Source organism: Bos grunniens, chromosome 10 (assembly GCF_055505025.1).
Source record: "Bos grunniens cultivar Pamir isolate PY7600 chromosome 10, Bosgru_T2T1.0, whole genome shotgun sequence".
NCBI lineage: Eukaryota > Metazoa > Chordata > Mammalia > Artiodactyla > Bovidae > Bos > Bos grunniens.
Genome location: NC_141174.1, coordinates 84,370,286 through 84,397,693, shown reverse-complemented (window position 1 = coordinate 84,397,693; position 27,408 = coordinate 84,370,286). Strand labels below are relative to the sequence as shown.

Genomic DNA, 27,408 nt, shown 5'->3' with positions numbered 1-27,408 from the left:
AGCAGCAGTGATTACGGGAGTGTCATTGTTCATTAATTGATTCTTTTACCTGGCAAAACTATCTCTGATTGCTGGACTCTGACTATTAGGCAGACTGATAGGTGGACTCCAGACTATTAATGTGACTTTCCTGATACTCTAAACTTTTAAAACAACTTTTTTCCAAAAATTTTGTGACCCTGTAAAAAACAGTTGGTTCCAAGAGAAAGAAGTATCTGCTAGTGAAAATTACTATGACTTAAAATTGCTTCCAAGAATTTCAGAACTTTTATTAGGAGTTCCACAAAGCTAGAGGCTTTTTAAGGAAAGAGCACAAATGAAGAATTTGGAAGAGATGGGAAAATTGATGTGTGGGTTCAATGCAGAGGATGTGGAGAGCAGTAATGAATTATTAGGAAAGAGATCCACAGTTTCTGGCAAAAATTTCTACAGTTGTTAAGTTCAAAGTGCCATGAAGACACGATTACATTATCATGGTCCAACCCTTTTTGATGATCTAAAAACTTTTAATTCAAGGAGACATAGATGACATTTATCTATGAAGTCAGAAAAGTAACACTTTAGAGATAGACAAGAAATTATTAGTAGAGACTAATGCAAAATCACAACTTCCAGTAGTTGTAGATTTTTTTTTTCAGTTTGGCTTGTGGTTGTGATTCCTGTAAAATCTGTTACATTGGAAAGGTAGGAATATTTCTTAAAGAGCTTATTTTACCTTGTATATGCCTACATGAAGGGCTCTTAAACAGAGAATCCAGATTGACTTTTTGAACTTCAAGTTCTTATTTTGCTTGAACATGCCACTCCCATTGACATAGTTGATACTCATTGTTGATAGGATCTTTACATTAATATTCTTGAAAGCACATTCACTTGATTTTCCTTTTACCTATGTGGCTACTCTTTTTTATTTAATTTTTATTTTTAATTATTTATTTTTAAAATTTTTAATTGGAGTATAGTTGATTTACCGTGTTGTGTTAGTTTTAGGTGTACATCAAAGTGAATCAGTTATACATATACATATATCCACTCTTTTTTGGCTTTTTTTCCCATATAGACTACTACAGAATATTGAGTAGAGTGTGCTATATGGTAGGTCCTTATTAGGTACCTCTCTCTCTCTCTCTCTCTCTCTATATATATATATATATAGTGGTGAGTGTATATATCCCTCATTCCCTCCCTCTCTCCTTTCCCCCCTGGTAATTATGTTTGTTTTCTACACCTGTGACTCTATTTCTGTGTTGTAAATAAGTTAATTTGTACCATTTTTAAAAGGTTCTACATATAAGCAATATCAAATGATATTTGTCTTTGTCTGACTTCACTTAATATGACAATCTCTGGGTCCATCCCTGTTGCTGCAGTGGCATTATTTTGTTGGCTTTTATGGCTGACTACTCTTCAGGTGGGTTTCCCTGGTGGCTAAGCTGATCAAGAGTCCACCTGCAATGCTGGAGACCTGGGTTCGATCCCTGGGTTGGGAAGATCCCCTGGAGAAGGGAACAGCTACCTACTCCAGTATTCTGGCCTGGAGAATTCCATGGACTGTATAGTCCATGGGGTCACAAAAAGTCAAACACAACTGAGCAACTTTTACTTTCACCCTTTTAAGTGTATCTTGCTGACTCCATTTCTACCAAATCTTTGAATGTATATGAGATTGATCCCTGGGTCAAGAAGATCCCCTGGATAAGGGAATGGCTCCCCCTCCAGTTTTCTTGCCTGGAGAATGTCATGGACAGAGGAGCCTGGCGGGCTACAGTTCACGGGGTTGCAAAAGAGTCAGACACAATTGAGTGACTAACACTTTCACTAAGGAATATAACTGATATCTTAATATTTAACAGTTTAGTTTGCATTAATACAAATTTAGTTGTATTAATTTGTAAACACTTTGCTCTCATATAGCTCCAAATTTTGTCTTTATACATTGTGTGGACATTAACATAGATTTATAGGTAGTATTTTATGCATTTGTCTATTAAATCATGCAAGAATAAAGAGGAGTTACCAACTAAAAATACAGGGACACTGGATTCTATATTTATCGTATAATTATCTGTTCTAGTATCCTTTGTTTCTTCATGTGACTGACTTATGGTCCAGGTTCCTCTCATTTCAATCTGAAGGACCACTTTAGCATTTTTTTTTATAGAGCAGGTGTACTAGCAATGAACTCTCACAATTTTTGTTTATCTAGAAATGTCTTAATTTCTCCCTTAGATTTGAAGTACAATTTTGTTGGATACAGAATTCTTGGTTAACAGTTTTTTTTTTTTTTTCCTTTCAATATGCCATCCCACTGCCTCTGTCTTCCATGGTTTCTGATGAGAAGTTGGCTATTAATCTTATTGAAGATTCTTTTTATTAATACAGGACTAGTCATTTCTCTCTTGTGGCTTTTAAGAATCTCTGTTTATCTTTGTCTTTCCACAGTTGGAGTTGATGTTCAGAAAAGACCTGAAAAGACTTTTCTGAGCATAAATGTGGACATAAGTGTCACCCTGTAGCTTCCCTGGAATACACAGGAGCTTCCCAAAGTCCTTCTTCCCCTAAATATCTTCTTCCCCAGCCTCTTGTTTCTTAGTCTTTTTGGTCTCTCTATTGTTTGCCCTGTGTGGCAGCAGCTAAATACATTTTTGCCTTTAAATACTTTTGAAAACTGCCACCCAGGAAGCCACTTCAGCTACGGGGCAGCTCAGAGGCAGGGAAACAAAAGCAAGTCCTTGAGCTGATCCTTTGGCGAGCCACTAGACATGTCAAAATGTATAACCACAATTTTTTTTTTTTTTATAATAAGATATGTATTGCTTCCTCTGGTACCAGCAACCCACACAAGGAATGTGAGCTGTCATGTTCAAGGCTGCCACTGAGCTGGGAAGTAGGGGATAGGAACAGGGTAACCTTAAATGCCACCGAATTGTCTTAATTCTGTAAAAATCAGCAATGTTTTTCTTCATTAAACATTCCCCTGATTGTTGTAATATTTCTTAGATTCCAGAATTCTGAAAAAGTTGATTGTGGTAGTTTTTGCTATTATATTTGTTGCCTTTATGGAGAGATGGAGTTTCAAACTTCTCTATCCTGCCTTTTCCTCTCCTTTGGTACTCTAATTTTGTTGTAGTCTATGAACTATACTTTTATATTTCAAGATCAGTATCATTTATATTTGTTCTGTAACCATTACATTTGTTAGTTGGTAGCTTCTATAGATTAGCTCAACTGGTAAAGAATCCGCCTGCAATGCAGGAGACCCCAGTTTGATTCCTGGGTGGGGAAGATCCCCTGGAGAAGGGATAGGCCACCCACTCCTGTATTCTTGGGCTCACCTGGTGGCTCAGATGGTAGAGAATCCACCTTCAATGAGGGAGACCTGGGTTCGATCGCTGGGTTGGGAAGATCCCCTGGAGAAGGGAATGGCTACCCACACCGGTATTCGTGCCTGGAGAATCCCATGGACAGAGGAGCCTGGCGGGCCACAGTCCATGGGATTGCAAAGTGTTGGACACAACTGAGCGACTTGCACTTTCAAAGATTGAAAACTGATACAGTGTTTAAATTTCTGTGATTATGTAATTATCATGTAACTATTTTTTACTTGAGAGTCAAGTTGTATACTTATATCTTATTTTCTGCTTCCTAAACCATTCAAGAAAACTAGTCCTAGTATCAGACTGAAAGGTTACGCTTCAAAGTTTGTTCAAAACCATGCCGCAGTTTAGTTTGCTTCATATTTGAGCCATGCCTTTCCTACGTAGTTTGTTTTCATCTGGGGTTTCTGATGGCCTGTTTTTGTTTGTTTAACAAAGAGACTTGTGCTTCCTTTGCCACATTTCAGTTTCTTTGAACTTCTTTTTTATCTGTTAAATAGACTCCACTCTTTTTGAAGCCTGCTATCTCCCTGACCTAATTTAATCTCACTATTTCCTTTTGGATCATTGTTTACAGTTTATTGTTTTACATCATATTACTAGTAGTATTTACTTTTTACTTGGATTATGTGTCTTTTTCATATCCTCAAGTACTTCTGTCCTTTCAACTTCTAGATGGTAGAATTCCTCTGATTTTAGTCCTGAGCTTTCTTTTCTCTCTCTGCTTTCCCCCTATCAATATCATATATTTGTTTGACTTTAAATACCATTTGTATTTTGAAGATACCAAAATGTTTGTCTTTTCTTCTATGGTTTACCCATTTAAATTGTGTTTAAGGGTAAAAACTTTTTTTTTTTTTACTACACTGAGATTATAAAAATATTCTCCCATTTTGTCTTCCTAAAGGTTAAAATGTGGCCTATCATATTTTAGTCTTTATTACATCTGAAATTGATTTGTAAGTTTGAGGTTGGGTTGAATTTCTTTGTTTCTCCCTTTAGGAATAGCCAGTTGGCCCAGTGTTATTTGCTGAGTATTCTTTGCTTTTCCGAATCAAGTGCAGTGTCCCTCTGCCTGTTTTTTGGCAGTGGAAGAAGGAAGTAGCAGGGTCCTTGCAGACCTTCAATTAAGGCCCCTCCCTGTGTTAGTCTCACTTCTCACTCCCATCTTCCATCATATCTCTGTTTACTCCTTTCTAAAGTTTGGGCATCTTGGCTGACGTTTTTGTTCTTGTCCCCACTTCATATCCAGAGCTATGGTTTCCTTCGTCCTTCCTCACTCAAAATTCTTCACCCAGCTTCCAGAAATTTACTGAAACTTCTTGCTAAAGACTGTCTCCCCCTGTCCTCTTTACTTGTTGTTATTGTGAGTTTATAACCTTTTAATTACCTTAATGGGGTCTTGGAGGGAGAGTTTCAAACATATGCTAATTCTGTCAACTATTTTATCTGAAAGCACAAAGTGAAACGTTTTAACGATTAGAAGTTTTATTACTACATTCTCTGTAAGTCTTTAAAAATATAATTAAATTTCATCTTTTAGGAATGATACAAGCCTGGCTCTATCTGAAGGTAGAAAGTCAGAGGGCCACAGAGTCTCTTCCTTAGGGTTCCAATTTGCTTTTTAATGCTTCATAAAATTTTCCATTTTTAATAATCCCATTTATGGTCTTTAGTATTTCATAATGCCAAAAAAGTGGCTAATTCTTGTGTTATAATGTCTGTGACCTTTGGCTTATAGGTGTGTAACTAAACGGCTGGAAATAAGTGTCCATGAAAAAATTATAGTCACATAAAGGGAAGAAATTCTGTAAAACTTTGGTATATCCCATTAATGATTTCACTGTTCACTGTACTTGGGACAGCTCTATAGTAAAATGACATATTACAGGTTTCTTCCCCCTGCCAGAAATGGGAAAGTACGTGGTGTAATGTTTTCTTTGCTTACATTGGATGCATACAGTGAGGCTGGTTTATTTTCGGTCATTTCCTGTCTATGAACAGTGTGGTATTTTAGCCAACACTACTATAATAAAAAATAATGCATAAAATGAATTTCCACACCTATGAATGTTGTAATAGAAATTCATAAAATACATTATTATAGGAATCAGCACCACTTATTCATTGGGAAAAGAATCTTCCGAAATATTTTAAGTCTTTCTATTCTAGCTTGTTATAAAATGCATAAAGATTAAAAAAAAAAAAAAACCTGTAATCCTCTGAAATATTGTCTTTTCTCTCCACTTAGGCACTTAAGAGTATATTCTCCATTTATCCTGGCTTTCTGGGACTTACTACTTTATTGCATAAAGTTAATCATCTAGTCTTAAGAGTCCTTTACTAATCAGGAAGGCGTAGAATATTTTTCTGATTCATTCTCATATAAAGGTTGAGTTGGATTAATGAACACATGGACTTGAAATTAACTTCTAAAAATCTTTAAGAGAATTCCTATTTGATGGCAGACTGCCTTACTGTTATATAAATAGTACTTGAATTGGGAAATATACATTGAAATGTATTACACTTCATGGAAAAACAAATTATAAAGCATGGATCCTCTGTAGAGGAATACCACATTTCTTAAAACATGAATTTAGCCTTGACAGGGGTAAAACCTAGGCCAGGTTGACTCCATCACCTACTCTAAACCTTTTGAATCCTCCCTGTCATTCCATCCTCACAGTCACTAAGTCCTCCTTTTATGATCTCTCAAATACCTGGTATATCTGTGTTCTTTTATTAATAATTATCATTAAAATCTATTGAAGTAAGCATTAAGTATGGTTTAGGATTGATCCCTGGGTCGGGAAGGTTCCCTGGAGAAGGAAATGGCAACCCACTCCAGTATTTTGGCCTGGGAAGTCCCATGGACAAAGGAGCCTGGTGGGCTACAGTCCAGGGGGTCACAAGCATCAGACATGACTTGGCGACTAAACCACCACCACCATGTGGTTTAGAATATTACTTCTAGTCTTAATAACAACTCTGAAAAAATATGTATTATGATCAATATTTTACGTATAAGGAAACTGAAACTACAAAGAAATTCGGGCACTTGCTCCAAAAGTCATCTGTTTATTCTGGCAAATCTAGGATTTGAACTAAGCTCTATCTGATTTTCTTGCCAGTGCCTTTTCCACTGCATGATGCCTTCTTTTTTGTTATATAATCTAGCTGACACTATTGCACTAGTCTTCCTACTAACCTCCCTCCATTCAATCTCTCCTTAATAACTACCTCATCCACAAAAAATTGACCAACATATCTGTCTCAAGTAGGTCCTTGAGGGCAGGGAACATATCTTATTCATCTTTTTATTCCCAGCCACAGAACCTAGCTCCATGCATGGCACACTGGAGATGCTTAAAAGCTTGCACTGAATATGGTTCTGTTACTTTTTTATTTAAAAATCTTTTTCTGCTCCTCAAACTTATGGGATAAAATCTGATTTTTTTGACTTCATCTTCAGCTTCTAATCCCCTATATATTTTAGTGTTTAATTTCTTAATTTCAGTGTTCTATCCATATTGAAATTGTTTTTAACTGAGTATGTTATAATTAGGCTTCTGTGCCTTTCTTCATTCTGTTTTTCTTACATAAAGTATGCTTCTTCCTTCTACTTCTGATAAAATTCTGCTGTTTATCTTTCAAGGACCAGTTCAAATATCAATACTACCTCCTTCTGAACCCTGACTTCTCCACACTAGCAGAATTAGTCATTCTTCCTCTGCATTTCCATAACATATTGCTTAAATATTCATTGTGAGATAATAAGCATACTATATTAGGATTAATGTATTTATTTATCTTGCTTTCCACCCTCATACAGAATGAGAGCTCCTTAAGCATAAGTAACTATTATCTTTATATCCCCAATGAATACCTCTCCAGATTAACCTATTTGTTTAATGGAGTCGAGGTCTTTAGAAATTATACCCATTTGCTTATTAATTTAATTACAGAGTATTATTTGAGCAGTTATTTTTCTGGGACCATAAGTCAGTAAAAGTGAAGAAAGTTTTGATGTATCAAAAAACTTGCCCATGATTTCTGTTCTGATTGACTTTTTCAATGCAGATGAGTTGGTTGCCTATGACAGAATTCTTAAGACAGTGCCCTGTATACAGTGAGCTTTTAGCAAATGTTTGGCCAATAAATGAATGATAGAGCAAAAGAAATAATATGTAGGCATGTTTGACTAAAAAGATGTGGACGTATCTTTAGGCATACAAGAAAAACTGGAAGGACAATCCCCAACATATGAACATGGGGAGAAAACTTCCCGAATAATTTTTTTTTATGGAAATCAGGGCACATTTTACCCGAGGAACAGCTTCCTCTATTTCCTGTTGGCCAGAGTTTGTGGCTGACCTTGAGCCTCATTCAGAAAATAACTGAAATAGTGATCAAAGGATCAATCCAAGAAGAAAATATAACAATTATAAATATGTATGCACCCAACACAGGAGCATTGCAATATGTAAGGCAAATGCTAAGAAGTGTGAAAGGGGAAATTAACAGTAACACAATAATAGTTGGAGACTTTAATACCCCACTCACACCTATGGATAGAGCAACTAAACAGAAAATTAGCAAGGAAACACAAACCTTAAATGATACAATGGACCAGTTAGACCTAATTGATACCTGTAGGACATTTCACCCCAAAACAACAAATTTCACCTTTTTCTCAAGTGCATATGGAACCTTCTCCAGGATAGATCACATCCTGGGCCATAAATTTAGCCTTGGTAAATTCAGAAAAATTGAAATCATTCCAAGCATCTTTTCTGATCACAATGCGGTAAGATTAGATGTCAGCTACAGAGAAAAAAAACTATTAAAAATACAAACATATGGAGGCTAAAACAACATGCTTCTGAGTAACCAACAAATCACAGAAGAAATCAAAAAAGAAAACAAAATATGCATAGAAATGAATAAAAATGAGAACACAACAACCCAAAACCTGTGAGATTCAGTAAAAGCAGTGCTAAGGGGAAGATTCATAGCAATACAAGCTGACCTCAAGAAACAAGAGAAAAATCAAATAAATAATCTAACTCTACACCTAAAGCAACTAGAAAAGAAGAAATTAAGCACCCCAGGGTTGGTAGAAGGAAAGAAATCATAAGAATTAGGGCAGAAATAAATGAAAAAGAAACAAAGAAGACCATAGCAAAAATCAACAAAGCTAAAAGCTGGTTCTCTGAGAAGATAAATAAAATAGACAAACCATTAGCTAGACTCATCAAGGAAAAAAGGGAGAAGAATCAAATCAACAAAATTAGAAATGAAAATGGGGAAATCACAACAACACAGAAATACAAAGGATCATAAGAGACTACTATCAGCAACTATATGCCAATAAAATGGACAACTTGGAAGAAATGGACAAATTCTTAGAAACATATAACTTTCCAAAACTGAACCAAGAAGAAATAGAAAATCTTAACAGACCCATCACAAGCACAGAAATCAAAACTGTAATCAGAAATCTTCCAGGAAACAAAAGCCCAGGACCAGACAGCCTCACAGCTGAATTCTACCAGAAATGTAGAGAAGAGCTAACATCTATCCTACTCAAACTCTTCCAGAAAATTGCAGAAGAAGGTAAACTTCCAAACTCATTCTATGAGGCCACCATCACCCTAATACCAAAACCAAACAAAGATGCCACAAAAAAGAAAACTACAGGCCAATATCACTGATGAACATAGATGCAAAAATCCTTAACAAAATTCTAGTAGACAGAATCCAACAATATATTAAAAAGATCATACATCATGACCAAGTGGGCTTTATCCCAGGGATGCAAGGATTCTTTAATATTTGCAAATCAATCAATCTGATATACCGCATTAACAAATTGAAAGATAAAAACCATATGATTATCTCAATAGATGCAGAGAAAGCCTTTGACAAAATCCAATATCCATTTATGATAAAAACCCTCCAGAAAGCGGGCATAGAAGGAACATACCTCAGCATAATAAAAGCCATATATGATAAACCTGCAGCAAACATTATCCTCAGTGGTGAAAAATTGAAAGCATTTCCCTTTAAATCAGGAACAAGACAAGGGTACCCACTCTCAGCACTACTATTCAACATAGTTTTGGAAGTTTTAGCCACAGCAACTAGAGAAGAAAAAGAAATAAAAGAAATCCAGATTGGAAAAGAAGTAGTAAAACTTTCACTATTTGCAGATGACATGATCTTCTACATAGAAAACCCTAAAGACTCCACCAGAAAATTACTAGAGCTAATCAATGAATATAGTAAAGTTGCAGGATATAAAATTAACATACAGGAATCCCTTGCATTCCTATACACTAATAATGAGAAAACAGAGAAATTAAGGAAACAATTCCATTCACCATTGCAATGAAAAGAATAAAATACTTGGGAATAAAGCTACCTAAAGAAACAAAAGACCTATATATAGAAAACTATAAAACACTGATGAAAGAAATCAAAGATGACACAAATAGATGGAGAAATATACCATGTTCATGGATCGGAAGAATCAATATAGTGAAAATGAGTATACTATCCAGAGCAATCTGTAGATTCAATGCAATCCCTATCAAGCTACCAACTGTATTTTTTCAGAGAACTAGAACAAATAATTTCACAATTTGTATGGAAATACAAAAAACCTCAAATAGCCAAAGCAATCCTGAGAAATAAGAATGGAACTGGAGGAATCAACCTTCCTGACTTCAGACTATACTACAAAGCTCCAGTCATCAAGACAGTATGGTACTGGCACAAAGACAGAAAAATAGATCAATGGAACAAAATAGAAAGCCCAGAGATAAATCCATGCACCTATGGACACCTTATCTTTGACAAAGGAGGCAAGAATATACAATGGAGAAAAGATAATCTCTTTAACAAGTAGTGCCACAAAAACTGGTCAACCACTTGTAAAAGAATGAAACTAGAACACTGTTAACACCATACACAAAAATAAACTCAAAATGGATTAAAGATCTAAACAAAAGATCAGAAACTATAAAACTCCTAGAGGAAAACATAGGCAAAACACTCTTTGACATAAATCACAGCAGGATCCTCTATGACCCACCTCCCAGAGTAATGGAAATAAAAGCAAAAATAAACAAATGGGACCTAATCAAACTTAAAAGCTTTTGCACAATGAAGGAAACTATAAGCAAGGTGAAAAGACAGCCTTCAGAATGGGAGAAAATAGCAAATGAAGCAACTGACTGAAAGAATTAATCTCAAAAATATACAAGCAGCTCCTACAGCTCAATTCCAGAAAAATAAACGACCCAATCAAAAAATGGGCCAAAGAACTAAACAGACATTTCTCCAAAGAAGACATACAGATGGCTAACAAACACATAAAAAGATGCTCAATATCACTCATTATCAGAGAAATGCAAATCAAAACCACAATGAGGTACCATCTCACACCAGTCAGAATGGCTGCTATCCAAAAGTCTACAAAGAATAAATGCTGGAGAGGGTGTGGAGAAAAGGGAACCCTCTTAACACTGTTGGTGGGAATGCAAGCTAGTACAGCCACTATGGAGAACAGTGTGGAGATTCCTTAAAAAAACTGAAAACAGATCTGCCATACAACCCAGCAATCCCACTGCTGGGCATACACATTGAGGAAACCAGAACTGAAAGAGACACATGTACTCCAATGTTCATCACAGCACGGTTTACGATAGGTAGGACATGGAAGCAACCTAGATGTTCATCAGCAGACAAATGGATAAGAAAATTGTATGTATACACAATGGAGTATTACTCAGCTATTAAAAAGGATACATTTGAATCAGTTCTAATGAGGTGGATGAAACTGGAGCCTATTATACAGAGTGAAGTAAGTCAGAAAGAAAAACACCAATACATATATTAACACATCTATATGGAATTTAGAAAGATGGTAACGATGACCCTATATGTGAGATGTCAAAAGAGACACAGATGTAAAGACCAGTCTTTTGGACTCTGTGGGAGAAGGTGAGGGTGGGATGATTTGAGAGAATAACATTGAAACTTGTATATTATCATATGTGAAACAGATCGCCAGCCCAAGGTGCTCAGGGCTGGTGCACTGGGATGACCCTGAGGGATGGGATGGGGAGGAAGTTGGGAGGGGGGTTCAGGATGGGGAACAGATGTATGCCCATGGCTGATTCATGCCAATGTATGGCAAAAAAACACTACAAAATTGTAGCCTCCAATTAAAATAAATGAATTAAAAAAAAATAAAGTTCCTTCTTTTTAATAGAGGGGAAAAAAAAATAACTGAAAAAGGTTTGGTCCTGTAAGACCTATTTAACAGGTGCTTTGTTTCCTAGCTACAGCCCAGCAAACTTGCCATTTGTTTCTACTGAATGTCCATATGAAGTCTACAGCAGTTGGAAATTACTTCTGCTTTGTTTTGGACCTGTACAACTGTTTTGCTCAGGCTAGGATTATTTATTATTTCACTTATTTTCTCAACAGTTTACTAAAAAACTTTTAAAGAAAATAACCATTTTTCTAATAAAGGCATTTTATTTTGATTTATTTTGATTAAACTTTTAATCATATGGAAAAAAGATAAACAAGACATGTTCAAACAGACGATGTAAAACAACACAACTTCTCATAGCTATGATTCAACTTCTTTCGCTGAGTATCATGGCCATCGGGCATCACTACATTAACTAGCAAACTTTTTTTTTTGCCTTGACTTTACTTTTTCATTATTTGTGTTTGCCTCACCTGTGAGAGGAGAAGGCAATGGCAACCCATGCCAGTGTTCTTGCCTGGAAAAGCCCATGGACGGAGGAGCCTGGTGGGCTTCGGTCCATGGGGTCGCTAAGAGTCAGGCACGACTGAGTGACTTCACTTTCACTTTTCATTTTCATGCATTGGAGAAGGAAATGGCAACCCACTTCAGTGTTCTTGCCTGGAGAATCCCAGGGACGGGGGAGCCTGGTGGGCTGCCATCTATGGGGTCGCACAGAGTTGGACACGACGGAAGCGACTTAGCAGCAGCAGCACCTGTGAGAACCGTCTTACTAACCCCTTAGCCTGTGTCTTTATCACCGACTCTGCCCCTTTGTTCAAACAACAGTTGATGGTTGGAACACCCTTTTAAAGATTCAGTAGATACTCATAAGAAAATTCATAATTGTCTTATTCATTAATTCTTTGAAGAAATATTTATTGAGCACAACATGTGCTAGGAGCTGTGCTAGGTGCTGATCTACTATAGTGAATGTGATAGAGTTTGAACCCTCAAGGATCACATTATTTAGTAAGAGAGACAGAGAAGGAAACAAGCAATTGCAGTACAGTACGGCAAGTGTTGTAACTGTGGTGTGTATTCTTTTCATAAGCCATCTTTATTTTAGTGGCATTGAAATGTAACTCCTTTATTCTATTCCAGAAATGATTATATGTTCTACAGGTTGTGTGTGCACTCAGTTGCTCAGCCTTGCCCAACTCTTTGCCGTCCAATGGACTATAGCCCACCAGGCTCCTCTGCCCATGAAATTTTCTAGGCAAGAATGCTGGAGGGGGGTGCCATTTCCTACTCCAGGGGATCTTCCAGACTCAGGGATCGAACCCGTGTCTCTTGTGTCTCCAGCATTAGCAGGCAGATTGTTTATCACTAGCTCCACCTACTCTACATAGCTCAACACACAGTTATCACACAAACCACAATATAAGAAACTCTTAATTCTCATCTTATTTTTGTTTTATTATCAGCCATTACCTCTATAGGATTTTTGTCTAAGATTATTCACAGACCATTACTCATTAAATGTTTGATTATTACTGTATAATAATCATTGCCATGAGCACTAACCTGGCAGAAATCAATCCTTTTTATATTTTCTTGGTCACATATTCACAGAGTTGATGGATGTTATTACTCAACTTCTTATTGTGTTAACAAATATGTTACATGTTAACTGGTGCCTATGGAGTAAGTGCATGGAAATCTAGTAAAGCATAATAAACCACCAAGGTGATGGTTTGTCAGTCTTACTCACAACATCAACATTATAAAACTTCTGAAGATCTTTAATAATGCAATCATTTACATTGTGAAAAGCCCATTAATAGATTCCAGACCCTCCAAAGATGAAAAAATGTAGCCAGAATTGTAAACCAATAATTATGATTGAATATGAGAAGTGATGTATCAGAGGAGTATACAAAATTCTGTTGGAGTCCAAAGGAAGGCAAAACATTAATATGTTAGTAACGGCAAATAAATACTGTTTAAAAGCAAAATTCCATAATGAAAACAAAGCATTGTTTGAGTTTTGAGGTTGAGTAACAAATAGTTGTGTCTGTATTCATGAAGCAGAAAATTTGATTGGGTCAAGTGGCTATGGCTTTTCCAGTCGTCATGTATGGATGTGAGAGTTGGACTATAAAGAAAGCTGATCGCCTAAGAATTGATGCTTTTGAACTGTGGTGTTGGAGAAGACTCTTGAGAGTCCCTTGGACTGCAAGGAGATCCAACCAGACCATCCTAAAGGAAATCAGTCCTGAATATTCATTGGAAGGACTGATGCTGAAGCTGAAACTCCAATACTTTGGCCACCTGTTGTGAAGAATTGACTCATTGGAAAAGACCCTGATGCTAGGAAAGATTGAAGGCAGGAGAAGGGGACAACAGAGGATGAGATGGTTGGATGGCATCACCAACTCGATGGACATGAGTTTGAGCAAGCTCTGGAAGTTGGTGATGGACAGGGAGGCCTGGCGTACTGCAGTCCACGGGGTCGCAAAGAGTCAGACACAACTGAGCAACTGAACTGAAGCTATTTCTTCTCTTCTTCAAGAGCATTCATTTAGGTAACCTTTCACAGAAGTGGGGCTCTAACTTTGAAAATATTAACCGTTATCATAGTCAGTAGAGTATGTGAAGTTATTTTGTATGTGTATGTAGTGGATTTTTTATCATTTCTTATTTCAATACAGGGAGGAAATCTTAGTTGATATTGCTACCTATAACTGTAATATATATACACTTGCATATTTTCAAACAATATTGAAGTAATAAAAAATGTGGAGTCAAAATTACCTCTTAGTCCAGCTTCCGAGAGAGAAACTATTGTTCGCAGTTATTATGTGAATTCCCAAGTATTTTACAAACATAGTTTTATATTACATTGTTCTTACTATAGAAATATTATTCTGTAAAATGCAGTTTTTTTTCAGCCAGACAGTGGAATACTTGCCAGAGTAGGAAAACTTACTTGTTTTGACATGCAAAAGTATCTATGCTATATTAAATGGATTGTTTTATTTTTTTCTTTTTTTAAAACCTTTTTATTTTGTATTGGGGTATAGCCAGTTAACAATGTGATAGTTTCAGGTGAACAGTGAAGGGACTCAGCCATGCATATACATGTATCCATTCTCTTCCAAACTCCCCTCCCATCCAGGCTGCCACATAACACTGAGCAGAATTCCATGTGCTATACAATAGGTCCTTCTTGGTTATCTTAAATGTATTGTTTTAAAACTAAATAGAATATCAATTCTCTTTCATCAGTGTAAATAATTTGGGTTTAAAAGTAGTAATTTTTTGTTCACATGTGCCTCTTTTTAAATTAAAGTATATGACTATAGGAGAATATAAAGCTTGCAGATGTACTACTGAAAATTAGTCTTTAGTGCTCTGGGTTTAATTATTGAAATAAAAAGAAATGGATGTAAAATTTCAAATACCTTTTCCAACAGATCTTTATAATGTGTTATTTACTTTGCATGATAAAACTTTCATTAAGATTCTATGACGGGTTTCCCAGGTCTCTGGACTCAGGACTCACCAGTGCATTACAGGACCTCTCTGTCACAGACACACACCTTGTTGAAGTGGATGGAGACACGCTCTCCCTGTATGGCTCGGGAGCGCTGGAGTGCCTGGATCGCAACTGGAGCGTGCAAACAGCAGGAATGGTGACAACAGTGTCCTTCACTTTCATAGAATTTGATGAAATCGTCCAAGTGCTTCCCAAATTGAAGATTAAGTTTCCTAATTCTCTGGTAAACATTTCCTTTTTGTTGTATATTTGAATTCTTCTCAGTCATGACTTGTATATTCAGGCCAAGGACCTATTTTAACTTTTATTTATGCCGTTTCTATCTGGCAGGGACACTGAGTTCTTGTGTTGAATTTCTGAATCTGAGATTTAAATTAGTATTCATAAATGGCCTTGCAGTATTCTGTTAATATTGGAAATTTTCTCTCTAGAAAATGCTTCCTTATGGAGTATGAAGGACCAATGTAATTTTATTCAAGTGATGTGCTTCTACTTTGGGAAACTTTCAACAGGACCTCATCTAACTCTCTATTATATATTCATTTACTATACCTGGTATTGACAGGACAAGTATACTCACATATAATTTTTATAGTAGTCTCTAACAACATTTAAAACCATTTTAATAGCTCATTAAAGTTACTTTGAGACATTCGCCTTTTCCAGTTATAGTATTGTTATATTAATTATTAGTATGAATTTGTGAAAGCTGTGATTTCTGAGTTCTCTCTTGAGTTTTTATTATCATTGTGTTTTTTTCAATTAGCTAGTGATTTCCCTCAACAACGCTTTTTTAAAAAATTTATTTATTTTAATTGGAGGCTAATTATTTTACAATATTGTAGTGGTTTTTGCCATACATTGACATGAATCAGCCATGAGTGTACATGTGTTCCCCATCCTGAACCCCCTCCCAACTTCCTCCCCATCCCATCCCTGAGTGTCATCCCAGTGCACCAGCCCTGAGCACCCTGTCTCATGCATTAAACCTGGACTGGTGATCTATTTCCATATGGTAATATACATGTTTCGATGCTATTCTCTCAAATCATCCCACCCTCACCTTCTCCCACAGAGTCCAACAGTCTGTTCTTTACATCTTTGTCTCTTTTGCTATCTTGCATATAAGGTCATTGTTACCATCTTTCTAAATTCAATATAGATACTTTACTCTGTATAATAGGCTCCAGTTTCATCCACCTCATTAGAACTGATTCAAATGCATTCTTTTTAATAGCTGAGTAATATTCCATTGTGTATATGTACCACAGCTTTATTATCCATTCGTCTGCCGATAGACATCTAGGTTGCTTCCATGTCCTGGCTATTGTAAACAGTGCTGCAATGAACATTGGGGTACATGTGTCTCCTTCAATTCTGGTTTCCTCATCACCAACCCTTTTATAATGTATTTTGTTCTTTTGTTATATTCTCCTTTCTAATAAAAAGGATAGAAGTGGAGACAGTGTGTTTAGAAAAGATCATCCAAATTTACAGACAGAACATTTCTATCAGCATTTCAGTGTTAGTATTTTGTTTTCTGATAGCCAGTTTAAGTAGCCTACATACTAATTAGCAAGATAAAAGTAGTAATGGTTAACTAGTTCTTCTCAGAAGTACTGTGAGCCCTGTATTTGTAAAGTTCTGAAAATTTTACTTCTGGTTTTTCCTTTGTAGATTTAATCTCCATGTAAAGCATATAAAATCATTGTAATATCTGGAAGAGTCTGAATTATTGTATATTTATGTAATTTTTTAGAAATGTAGTTAGTTAATAGATAGGTGGATGTCCTTTGCAGAATGGAAATCACTTCGAATTCAATATTGGGTGGCTTAATATATTCTATCAATAATTTTGTATTAGATGGATTAAAGGTATTTAAGTTTAATACATTTAGTTGGTTTAATGAAAACATATTAGCTAGTTTAGACTTATTTGGGGAATGATAGTGAAGCTTTAATGGTAACATTTTAAGATGGTTAGAGTCAATATTTACCCCTTTTTTTGTTTATTATTGTAGCACCTTAAATTCAAGGAAACAAATCTTGTAATGCTGCAGCAATTTAATGCACTAGCACAGCTCCGTCGAGTTGACCAGTTGACAATTGATCCTCAAGGAAATCCAGTTGTCAATTTTACACTCTGGAAATATTATGTCCTGTTTAGGCTGAGCCATTTTAATATGCAGAAAATAAATGGAACAGAGGTAAGCTAAACACTAAGTCAACTATAGAATTAAAACGTTTCTTTTAAAGGGAAATAATCATAAAAATATCCAGGAATTTATGTATAAAATCACGATTGAACTTTTGAGAAATAATTTTTTTTAAAAATCATCACATTTAAAATGTTGAAAAGCTAAAAATACTTGTCTAAAAATTTCTAGTATACTAGGCAAATTTTGTGAATAAATTAGTAACCAAATCATGGTGAACAGTAAATACTTTTTTCTATTGTTTTTGAGTATTCAAAGAAGGATTGATAGGATAATAGTTTAAAATGAAAAGAAAAAGAACACTTCTGTAAGTAATGTGATCTTTGTGTTTTTCAGAGTGTTGTACATACTGACATGCAAAAGGGCCTGGGGAAGTGATACTAAATGTCATTTAATAAAGGTTGTGATAGAGGAAGGGAAGAATAACATGCAAAAAAAAATGTACATAGGGAAAGAAGAGTGATTTTAAAAAGAAGAGTAAGAGGGAGAAATAAGGAGGAAAGTTAAAAGAAGAAAAAGTCAACATGAATGAAAAAGGAAATAAAACAACCATAAGTAAAAGTCTAGATTGCTTTGTTAATAGTTTGTAACAGCTGCTTGGACATATCTACATTGTATAATTCAGGTCTGGAGCCTGAATAACTGGAAAATTATTAGCAAAGAGTTATTTTTCAGATTGATTCTGCTAAGCTTGTCACAAGGGTAATCCCCCAGCTATCCAAAGATCATGTTCTCTTTAAATATTACTTTGGAAGAAGAGAGAGAAATGCTTCTTCTTCTACTGTGGAATTCCAGAACTGAGTTTAGATAATCTTCCAAAGGAAAAAATCTTTTAATATGCTACTAGTATTAGTGTGATTATCTCTTAAAATTCAGACCTCCTTATTGTAAGATGAGCTATAATCAACTTTGCTAGCCGGGTGATAATAGCAACTGCAGTCTCTGCAACTGATACACTATAAGTAACTCTGGCCTAAAACTTGAGAACTCCAGCATGCCATCAGGAGACTGGAGGTCTCTGGGTCAGCACACAAGAGCCATGTGAAATTTGCATCAGCTATGGTAGGTCCATGACCCCAGTATCAGCCATCTGTTGAAGATGTAGGGCAAACCTGGAACCTTCAGATGACTAATAATTTCTCCAACTAGCTCTCAAGAGATTGGTTTTAGGTTTATGTACCCTCTTGGTATTTCCCCAGAGAGGTTGTAAGTACTGGTCAGATCTAATAGTTCCAAAAGTTTACAAAGCTAGCCTGGACTGTAGGATAGTTATTTTAGCTATAGGTGAGGAATTCTCCCTCGTTAATGGCCAAACCATTATCTTGATTAACCCCAAATACTATATTTACCCAAATGTGGATCACTGCTGGAGACATAATAGTTATTATAAAACCTTAAAATAGGAAGTAATAGTATAATATAATTGTATAAAGTAGAGAAGAATGAGAAAGAACCAATGTAATGTACTCTGATTTAAAGTTCTGAAAATGTCAATGCCCAGGAATATTTGACCTTTTAATAAAAGACCTGGAATAAAACTGCTTATCTCGTCCTTGACAGTATGTGATAGTGTCATGCTGTATTTCTGCTTTTCTCTGTATGAAAGAGAGTGAGCATTGTGAGCATCAAGAGGAGAAGATGGAGCAGTGGCCTACACTGGCCACTAGGTGACTGTGTTAGACCAAACAAGTTAGTTGTCAGCTGGAGGAATGATTCCAGGGAGCTGCAGCCTCAGTAACTGCTGAAGTCTAGGGAAGGAAGGGAAAGAGTCAGCCTGCAGTGATTCATATGTATAAGTCGCTTGTGAATTATGGGTTATTTTCCAGAAAATCCCTGTGTAGGTAATTATAACAAGTGTTAAGAATAAAGATTTTAAAGATCCGGAATGTACCAGGGTCTCTCAACCTCAGCTCTGTTGACATTTTGGACCAGATTATTCTTTGTTATGGGGACTGTCCCGTACGTTGTGGGACATTAACGGCATCCCTGGCTTCGACTCACTAGATGCTGGTAGCATCTGTCCACCAGTTGCAATGAGCCAAAAGCATCTCCAGACGCTGGCAAACATTCCCTAGGGACCAAAGTGGCCCCTGATTGGGAACCACTGAATTCTATTGGCAAAGAAATAGTATTTAAAATGCAAGAAACCTAATTTTATATTTAAAAAATGCCCAGATATTAATGTAAGTCTTGCTTTTAGCTTTTAGTAGTTTCTTGGTTAACACAGGAACGAGCCCACATGGGGAATATACCTGTGACAAATTATTCCTTGTGGGGAGAAAGGTGGATGCAACTTCAGAAGAAGCAGGAGTGCCATTCCTAATCCAATGTTCATTCCCTCAGAAAGGGATGAAATTATCCTTTCAGGAACAAGATAGTAACAACACGTTGACTTGCCTTTAACACATTATTAAAGTTAATCTATTCCATTGACACTTGAGATTTTCCCCCTTAAATCATTCTACTCAAAGAAGCTTTGGGATTTTTGAAAAAAAAAATTCATTAAGAATTTAAGGTGTTTCAAGATAATCCTCAGGACCCATGGCTTCTAAGTCAGAGCTAACACTTCACCTCCCAGCCCTCTTCCATCACTATAAGCCACATTTGTAAATCTACATTCTAATCAAGCTCAGGGAGAAAAGAGAAATATCAGTCAGAACTTACTCTCTTCTTACAGCCCAGGAGAATGTATTTTCCCTGAAAAGAAATTTTTTAATTAATTAATTTATTTTTGGCTGCTGCATCAGGTCTTAGTTGCAACATGTGGGGTCTTCCTTGCAGTGCATGGCTCTGTAGTTGCGGTTTGCAGGCTTCGTTGCCCTGCAGCATGTGGGATCTTAGTTCCCCAGCCAAGACTCGAACTGGCATCCTCTGTATTGGATTCTCAACCATTGGACCACCAAGGAAGTCTCTCCAAGAAAATATTTAATCTGGACATTTCTATGAGATTGTGTTGGTTGTATCAAGTTAAGAGGCAATGTCATTTTTTACCCCTTTCCTATTTGTCTCTTCAGGTGACGCAAAATGATATGATAATGGCTGAGAGGCTGTTTGGAATCCTAGCCCATGTAGCATCTTCTGAATTACCCCAGTACCGTCTGATTTCAATACTGGGTGATGCCAGGTAAACTTTCATTTCTATAGTTTTTATAGAAGTATTGTTGCACCAGACAAAGTAATACATAACACACACTTCTTAATTGTGCTATTTATTCATTCCACAAACATCCTAAATTTGTTTTTGTTTGGCCTTCTCCAAAGTATTGGGGATATAAAGATGAATATGATAAAGTTCTTGCTTTTTTGTGGCTTATAAGCTAATAAATTAACCTACTAGTTTATGAGCTAATAAGACATTTCAGATGTTGTAAGAGAGGGCTGTAAAAGTATGGGAGAGATTACGCTTTGGAAGAACATTGGGGAAGGCTTCACAAGGAGTTAACGTTTTTCTAGCTCGTCGGGAATGAATAATCTTTTTTTCAGATACAGGGTATGAGGGAAGGAGATCTGCAGAGGCACAGGGAGCTGTAAATAATTCAGTATAATTAGAGCATAGGATGATTGTGAATTGTGATAGAAAGTGAAAGTAGAAAGATTGATTGTGATCTGATTTTGAGGAGCCCAGAAATCCATGAAAAACAAAATGAATACTGTGCTTTGTAATTAAGCACAACAATCATGTGGTTAGATTCATGTTCTAGAATAGCTGCCATTTGAGAGGATCGAGATGGAAGGAACGGACACCATTCAGGAGGCCAGTCTGTATTCCAGGAGAGAGGTTATAAGGGTCTGAACTAAGAAAGAATAGAGAAGATAACTGAAAAACACAGAGAAGTGTACCTGACAGAAAACACAGACTGACAGGGTGCGGCGTGGAGAGAGGAAAGCCAAAGATGGCGTGCCAGTCACGCCTCGGTTATAGGGAATTCACCCTGACCAGAGGAAGGAGAAAACAACTGGTATACAAGAAATGAGCTATCTACAAAGTCACTGAGAGGGACAGGGAAGCAGCCTCTAGCCTGGGCCTGGAGGGGGTCCCACAAGGATACCACAGAGCCAGTCCACCAAGACACTGCCACCTTGGCTACAGTCTGGGGCTGGGGGGTCAGGATGCCTGTCCAGACCATGGCCTCCACTGTTCACACAGGGGTCAGGGAGTTCCCCGCTCCCCTCCTCAAAACTTGGCTCTACTATGATTCATACCAATAAAAGGGGTATCTGGCGTGCTTACTCTCCCACTTAGTTCAGTTCTGATTTCAGAGCTTACCCATGTGTATCTGATTGGCAGAGCTGAACTCTCTAAAAAGCCCACAGAACATTCTGGAAAAAAAGTACTGAGCGAGGTGCTGCTACAAAATGAGCAGTAAATGTAAAAAATAGGAAGCACTGAATTAAAGAAATGATGTTGTGGAAAGACTCATTAATAAGTGGGCTTCCCTGGTGGCTCAGTTGGTAAAGAATCTGCCCGCACTGCAGGTAGACCTGGGTTTGATCCCTGGGTTGGGAAGATGCCCTGGAGGAGAGCACGGTAACCCACTCCAGTATTCTTGCTGGAGAATACCCATGGACAGAGGAGCCTGACGACCAACAGTACATGGGGTAGCAAAGAGTTGGACACGACTGAGCGACTAAGCACAGCACATAATGCAAAAAATTTTAATAACCTGAAAAAAATAATCCCAGAATATCCTCAGAGAAAGGATGTTGAAGTTTGCCAAGTTTCTTTCCCTGTTTGGGAGAAATCGAAAAGTATATGTTTATCTATGTGTTTTCAAATCTCAAGGGCTACCATTAGAAAAGAAGATAAGATGTACAATTTCTAAATCATTAAAAGAAAAAAACCACTGATCAACAAAAAATGCAGGATGGCAAGAAAAAAATGAACATGTCAGTTATCACAATAAATATTCATGAATGAAATTCTATTAATTGAAAATAGCTCTCAGCTTGGGTTAAAAACTAAATTTCGTTTTGTTTTTGAGACATACTCCTAAAGCAATATATAAAGGTTGAAAATAAAGGGATGGAAAATATATAACAGGCAAATAGCAATAAATAGCCATGGGAGTGTTACTACTAGCGGTGATAGAGCTGATGGTGTTGTTCAGTTGTCCGGTCATGTCCCTCGGCAACCCCGTGGACCACAGCCTGCCAGACTTCCCTGTCCCTTACCATGTCCCAGAGTTAGCCCAAGTTCATGTCCATTGCATTGGTGGTGCCACCCAGCCATCTCATCCTCTGACACCCTTTTCTCTTTCTGCCCTCAATCTTTCCCAGCATCAGGGGCTTTTCCAATGATTTAGCTGTTCACATCAGTGACCAAAATGCTGGAGCTTCAGCTTCAGCATCAGTCCTTCCAATGAGTATTCAGGATTGATTTCCTTTAAGATTGACTGGTTTGATATCTTGTCTGTCCAAGCAACTCTCAGAAGTCTTCTCCAGCACCACAGTTCGAAGGCATCAATTCTGTGGCACTCTGCCTTCTTTATGGTCCAGCTCTCTCAACCATATGTAACCACTGGGAAGACCATAGCCTTGACTACATGGACCTTTGTTGGCAAACACACTAAGTTTGTCATAGCTTTCCTGCCAAGAAGCAATGGTCTTCTAATTTCATGGCTGCAGTTACCATCCACAGTGATTTTAGGGACCAATAAGAGGAAGTCTGTCACTACTTCTACCTTTTCCCTTTCTATTTGCCCTGAAGTAATGAATGGGGTCAGATACCATGATGCGAGTATTTTTAATATTAATTTTAAGCTGGCTTTTTCACTCTCCTCCTTCACCCTCATCAAGAGGTTCTTTAGTTCCTCTTCTCTTTCTGCCATTAGAGCATTAGAGTGATATCATCCAAATAACTTAGATTGTTGCTGTTTCTCCCACCTATCTTGATTCCAGCTTGTAACTCATCCAGCCCGTCATTTTGATGATATCAAAAACTTAAAATCCACCAAAAAAGAGAATTATGAAACTTAATGTAACCAAGATCACAGCTTCTAAATATGTTAACAAATATAAGTACATATTAACAAATTCACATTATTGTGGTAAATATTTAACCTATTTGATCATTTGATCAAATAAACACAATTAGAAAATAATACTGAGGATTTGAATAACTCACTTAACACACTGTACCAAATAAATGTATTTAGAATTTTATTTCTAGAAACTTATCCCCAATTCAGGGGGAAAAAAAGCCTATTTAAATACCTATTTAAAACTTTCAAAAATTGAACATATATTTAAACTCAAAGAAAATCTTCATATATCTCAAAAAGCATATTCATGCACATAACTTTCTGTAATGATAATATCATAAAATTAAAAAAGAATGAGACAAAAACCTGTACAATTGCAATTGGAAAAGCAAAGAAACAAGAGAAGCAAAGTCTCAGAAAACAAGATACAACTGCCTTAAAACTTTAAAAAAGTTGTTTCATCACAAAGTTATAGACAGCACAAACATAGGTATCCAGGGATTTTCGTTACAGTGTTTATAATATTAAATAACAAAAATATGAAAATTCACTCAGTTCAGTTCAGTTCATTCGCTCCGTTGTGTCCAACTCTTTGCGAATCCATGGACCGCAGCACGTCAGGCCTCCCTGTCCATCACCAACTCCCAGAGTCCACCCAAACCCATGTCCATTGAGTCGGTGATGCCATCCAACCATCGCATCCTCTGTCGTCCCCTTTTCCTCCTGCCCTCAGTCTCTCCCAGCATCAGGGTCTTTTCAAATGAGTCAGCTCTTCACATCAGGTGGCCAAAGTATTGGAGTTTCAGCTTCAACATCAGTCTTTCCAATGAACATCCAGGACTGATCTCCTTTAGAATGGACTGGTTGGATCTCCTTGCAGTCCAAGGGACTTGCAAGAGTCTTCTCCAACACCGCTGTTCAAAAGCATCAATTCTTCAGTGCTCAGCCTTCTTTATAGTCCAACTCTCACATCCATACATGAGTACTGGAAAAACCATAGCCTTGACTAGACGGACCTTTGTTGACAAAGTAATGTCTCTGCTTTTTAATATGCTGTCTAGGTTGGTCATAACTTTCCTTCCAAGGAGTAAGCGTCTTTTAATCTCATGGCTGCAGTCACCATCTGCAGTGATTTTGGAGCCCCCAAAACTAAAGTCAGCCACTGTTTCCACTGTTTCCCCATCTATTTCCCATGAAGTGATGGGACCGGATGCCATGTATGTTGAGCTTTAAGCCAACTTTTTCACTCTCCTCTTTCACTTTCATCAAGAGGCTCTTTAGTGACAAAGGAGGCAAGAATATACAATGGATTAAAAACAATCTCTTTAACAAGTGGTGCTGGGAAAACTGGTCAACCACTTGTGAAAGAATGAGACTAGAACACTTTCTAACACCATACACAAAAATAAACTCAAAATGGATTAAAGATCTAAATGTAAGACCAGAAACTATAAAACTCCTAGAGGAGAACATAGGCAAAACACTCTCCGACATACATCACAGCAGGATCCTCTATGACCCACCTCCCAGAATATTGGAAATAAAAGCAAAAATAAACAAATGGGACCTAATTAAACTTAAAAGCTTCTGCACAATAAAGGAAACTATAAGCAAGGTGAAAAGACAGCCTTCAGAATGGGAGGAAATAATAGCAAATGAAGCAACTGACAAACAACTAATCTCAAAAATATACAAGCAACTCCTACAGCTCAATTCCAGAAAAATAAATGACCCAATCAAAAAATGGGCCAAAGAACTAAATATACATTTCTCCAAAGAAGACATACAGATGGCTAACAAACACATGAAACGATGCTCAACATCTCTCATCATCAGAGAAATGCAAATCAAAACCACTATGAGGTACCATTTCACGCCAGTCAGAATGGCTGCGATACAAAAGTCTACAAGCAATAAATGCTGGAAAGGGTGTGGAGAAAAGGGAACCGTCTTACACTGTTGGTGGGAATGCAAACTAGGACAGCCACTATGGAGAACAGTGTGGAGATTCCTTAAAAAACTGGAAATAAAACTGCCTTATGATCCAGCAATCCCACTGCTGGGCATACACACTGAGGAAACCAGAATTGAAAGAGACACGTGTACCCCAGTGTTCATCACAGCACTGTTTATAATAGCCAGGACATGGAAGCAACCTAGATGTCCATCAGCAGATGAATGGATAAGAAAGCAGTGGTACATATACACAATGGAGTATTACTCAGCCTTTAAAAAGAATACATTTGAATCAGTTCTAATGAGGTGGATGAAACTGGAGCCTATTATACAGAGTGAAGTAAGCCAGAAAGAAAAACACCAATACAGTATACTAATGCATATATATGGAATTTAGAAAGATGGTAACAATAACCCTGTATACGAGACAGCAAAAGAGACACTGATGTATAGAACAGTCTTTTGGACTCTGTGGGAGAGGGAGAGGGTGGGATGATTTGGGAGAATGGCATTGAAATACGTATAATGTCATATATGAAACTAGTTGCCAGTCCAGGTTTGATGCACGATACTGAATGCTTGGGGCTGGTGCACTGGGACGACCCAGAGGGAGGGTATGGGGAGGGAGGAGGGAGGAGGGTTCAAGATGGGGAACACATGTATACCTGTGGCGGATTCATTTCGATATTTGGCAAAACCAATACAATATTGTAAAGTTTAAAAATAAAATTTAAAAAAAAAGGAGGCTCTTTAGTTCTTCTTCACTTTCTGCCATAAGGATGGTGTCATCTGCATATCTGAAGTTATTGATATTTCTCCCGGCAATCTTGATTTCCAGCTTGTGCTTCCTCCAGTCCAGCGTTTCTCCTGATGTACTCTGCATATAAGTTAAATAAGCAGGGTGACAATATACAGCCTTGATGTACTCCTTTTCCTATTTGGAACCAGTCTGTTGTTCCATGTCCAGTTCTAACTGTTGATTCCTGACCTGCATATAGGTTTCTCAAGAGGCAGGTCAGGTGGTCTGGTATTCTCATCTCTTTCAGAATTTTCCACAGTTTATTGTGATCCATGCAGTCAAATGCTTTGGCATAATTAATAAAGCAGAAATAGATGTTTTTCTGGAACTTTCTGGCTTTTTTGATGATCCAGCAGACATTGGCAATTTGATCTCTGGTTCCTCTGCCTTTTGTAAAACCAGCTACATGTCCATTAATAAAGGACCAATTACTTGCAGATATGAAAATTATTAGAAGTTCTGATATGAAATAATCTTTAAGATGTCTTAGAAACTAAAAATATAAGATATAGAACAGTTGTATAGTATGCTGCAATTTGTGAGAAATAGAACATATACTGCAGAGATTTCCTTGTGTAATTTTAAATATTTTGTTTTTTAGAAATGATTGTCTGTAGGAGTTAAACTGAGAACAGTAGGGTTTCATAGTGCAGAAGCTTACTCTTTACTGTATGTATGTAGTACTTGGAATTATCTTTTGGGGTTTGTTCTGTTTTGTTATTATTCTTTGTGTTAAAATTATTGTATTAGTTTCTAAAAAAAGGATTTTAAGAGATTTGCCATCAGTATTCCTGCAGTAGAAGAAATGATAGTCTCTAATTAAGGCAGAAAGAACTTGATCCCAGATAGAAATTCTGATGTGCAAGGAAAACTAAAGAGCAAAGAAAGTAGTAAATTTGTGGGATGAAAGTAAATAAACGTCAACTATATAAAGCAACGATAATAGTATTGTGAGATTTTAAAATCAATATATGTATTGAAATGAGTACATTAGGAAAGAATAAAGACTGAAAATGAAGGAGCTAAACATTTATCTAAAGAAGTTAGGAAAACAATAGCAAAATAATCCTGAAGAAAATTAAATAAAGGAGATGACATTGAAAACATAATGAAAAACTGATTATTTGAAAACACTACTGAAAGTGATGGATAACTTGTATATTGCTTTCATAATTAAAAATCAATAAAATAAATATAGATAAATACGTATATTACTTTCTTCTTTATAAGAGTGAGAAAATTATGCTACCA

The 27,408-nt window shown here is 36.8% G+C and overlaps 1 protein-coding gene across 8 annotated transcripts in view; it reads left to right on the top strand.

The window, feature by feature from the left end:
• LRRC49 (leucine rich repeat containing 49) overlaps positions 1-27,408 on the top strand; it is a 149,595-nt gene that overhangs the window by 111,693 nt on the left and 10,494 nt on the right. For all 8 annotated transcript variants that reach the window (XM_086322757.1, XM_086322760.1, XM_086322758.1 and 5 more), the window contains 3 exons: positions 15,191-15,428; positions 17,227-17,412; positions 20,436-20,545. In XM_086322757.1, the coding sequence (XP_086178883.1) occupies positions 15,191-15,428; positions 17,227-17,412; positions 20,436-20,545 (534 nt within the window). The remainder of the gene's footprint in view (positions 1-15,190; positions 15,429-17,226; positions 17,413-20,435; positions 20,546-27,408) is intronic.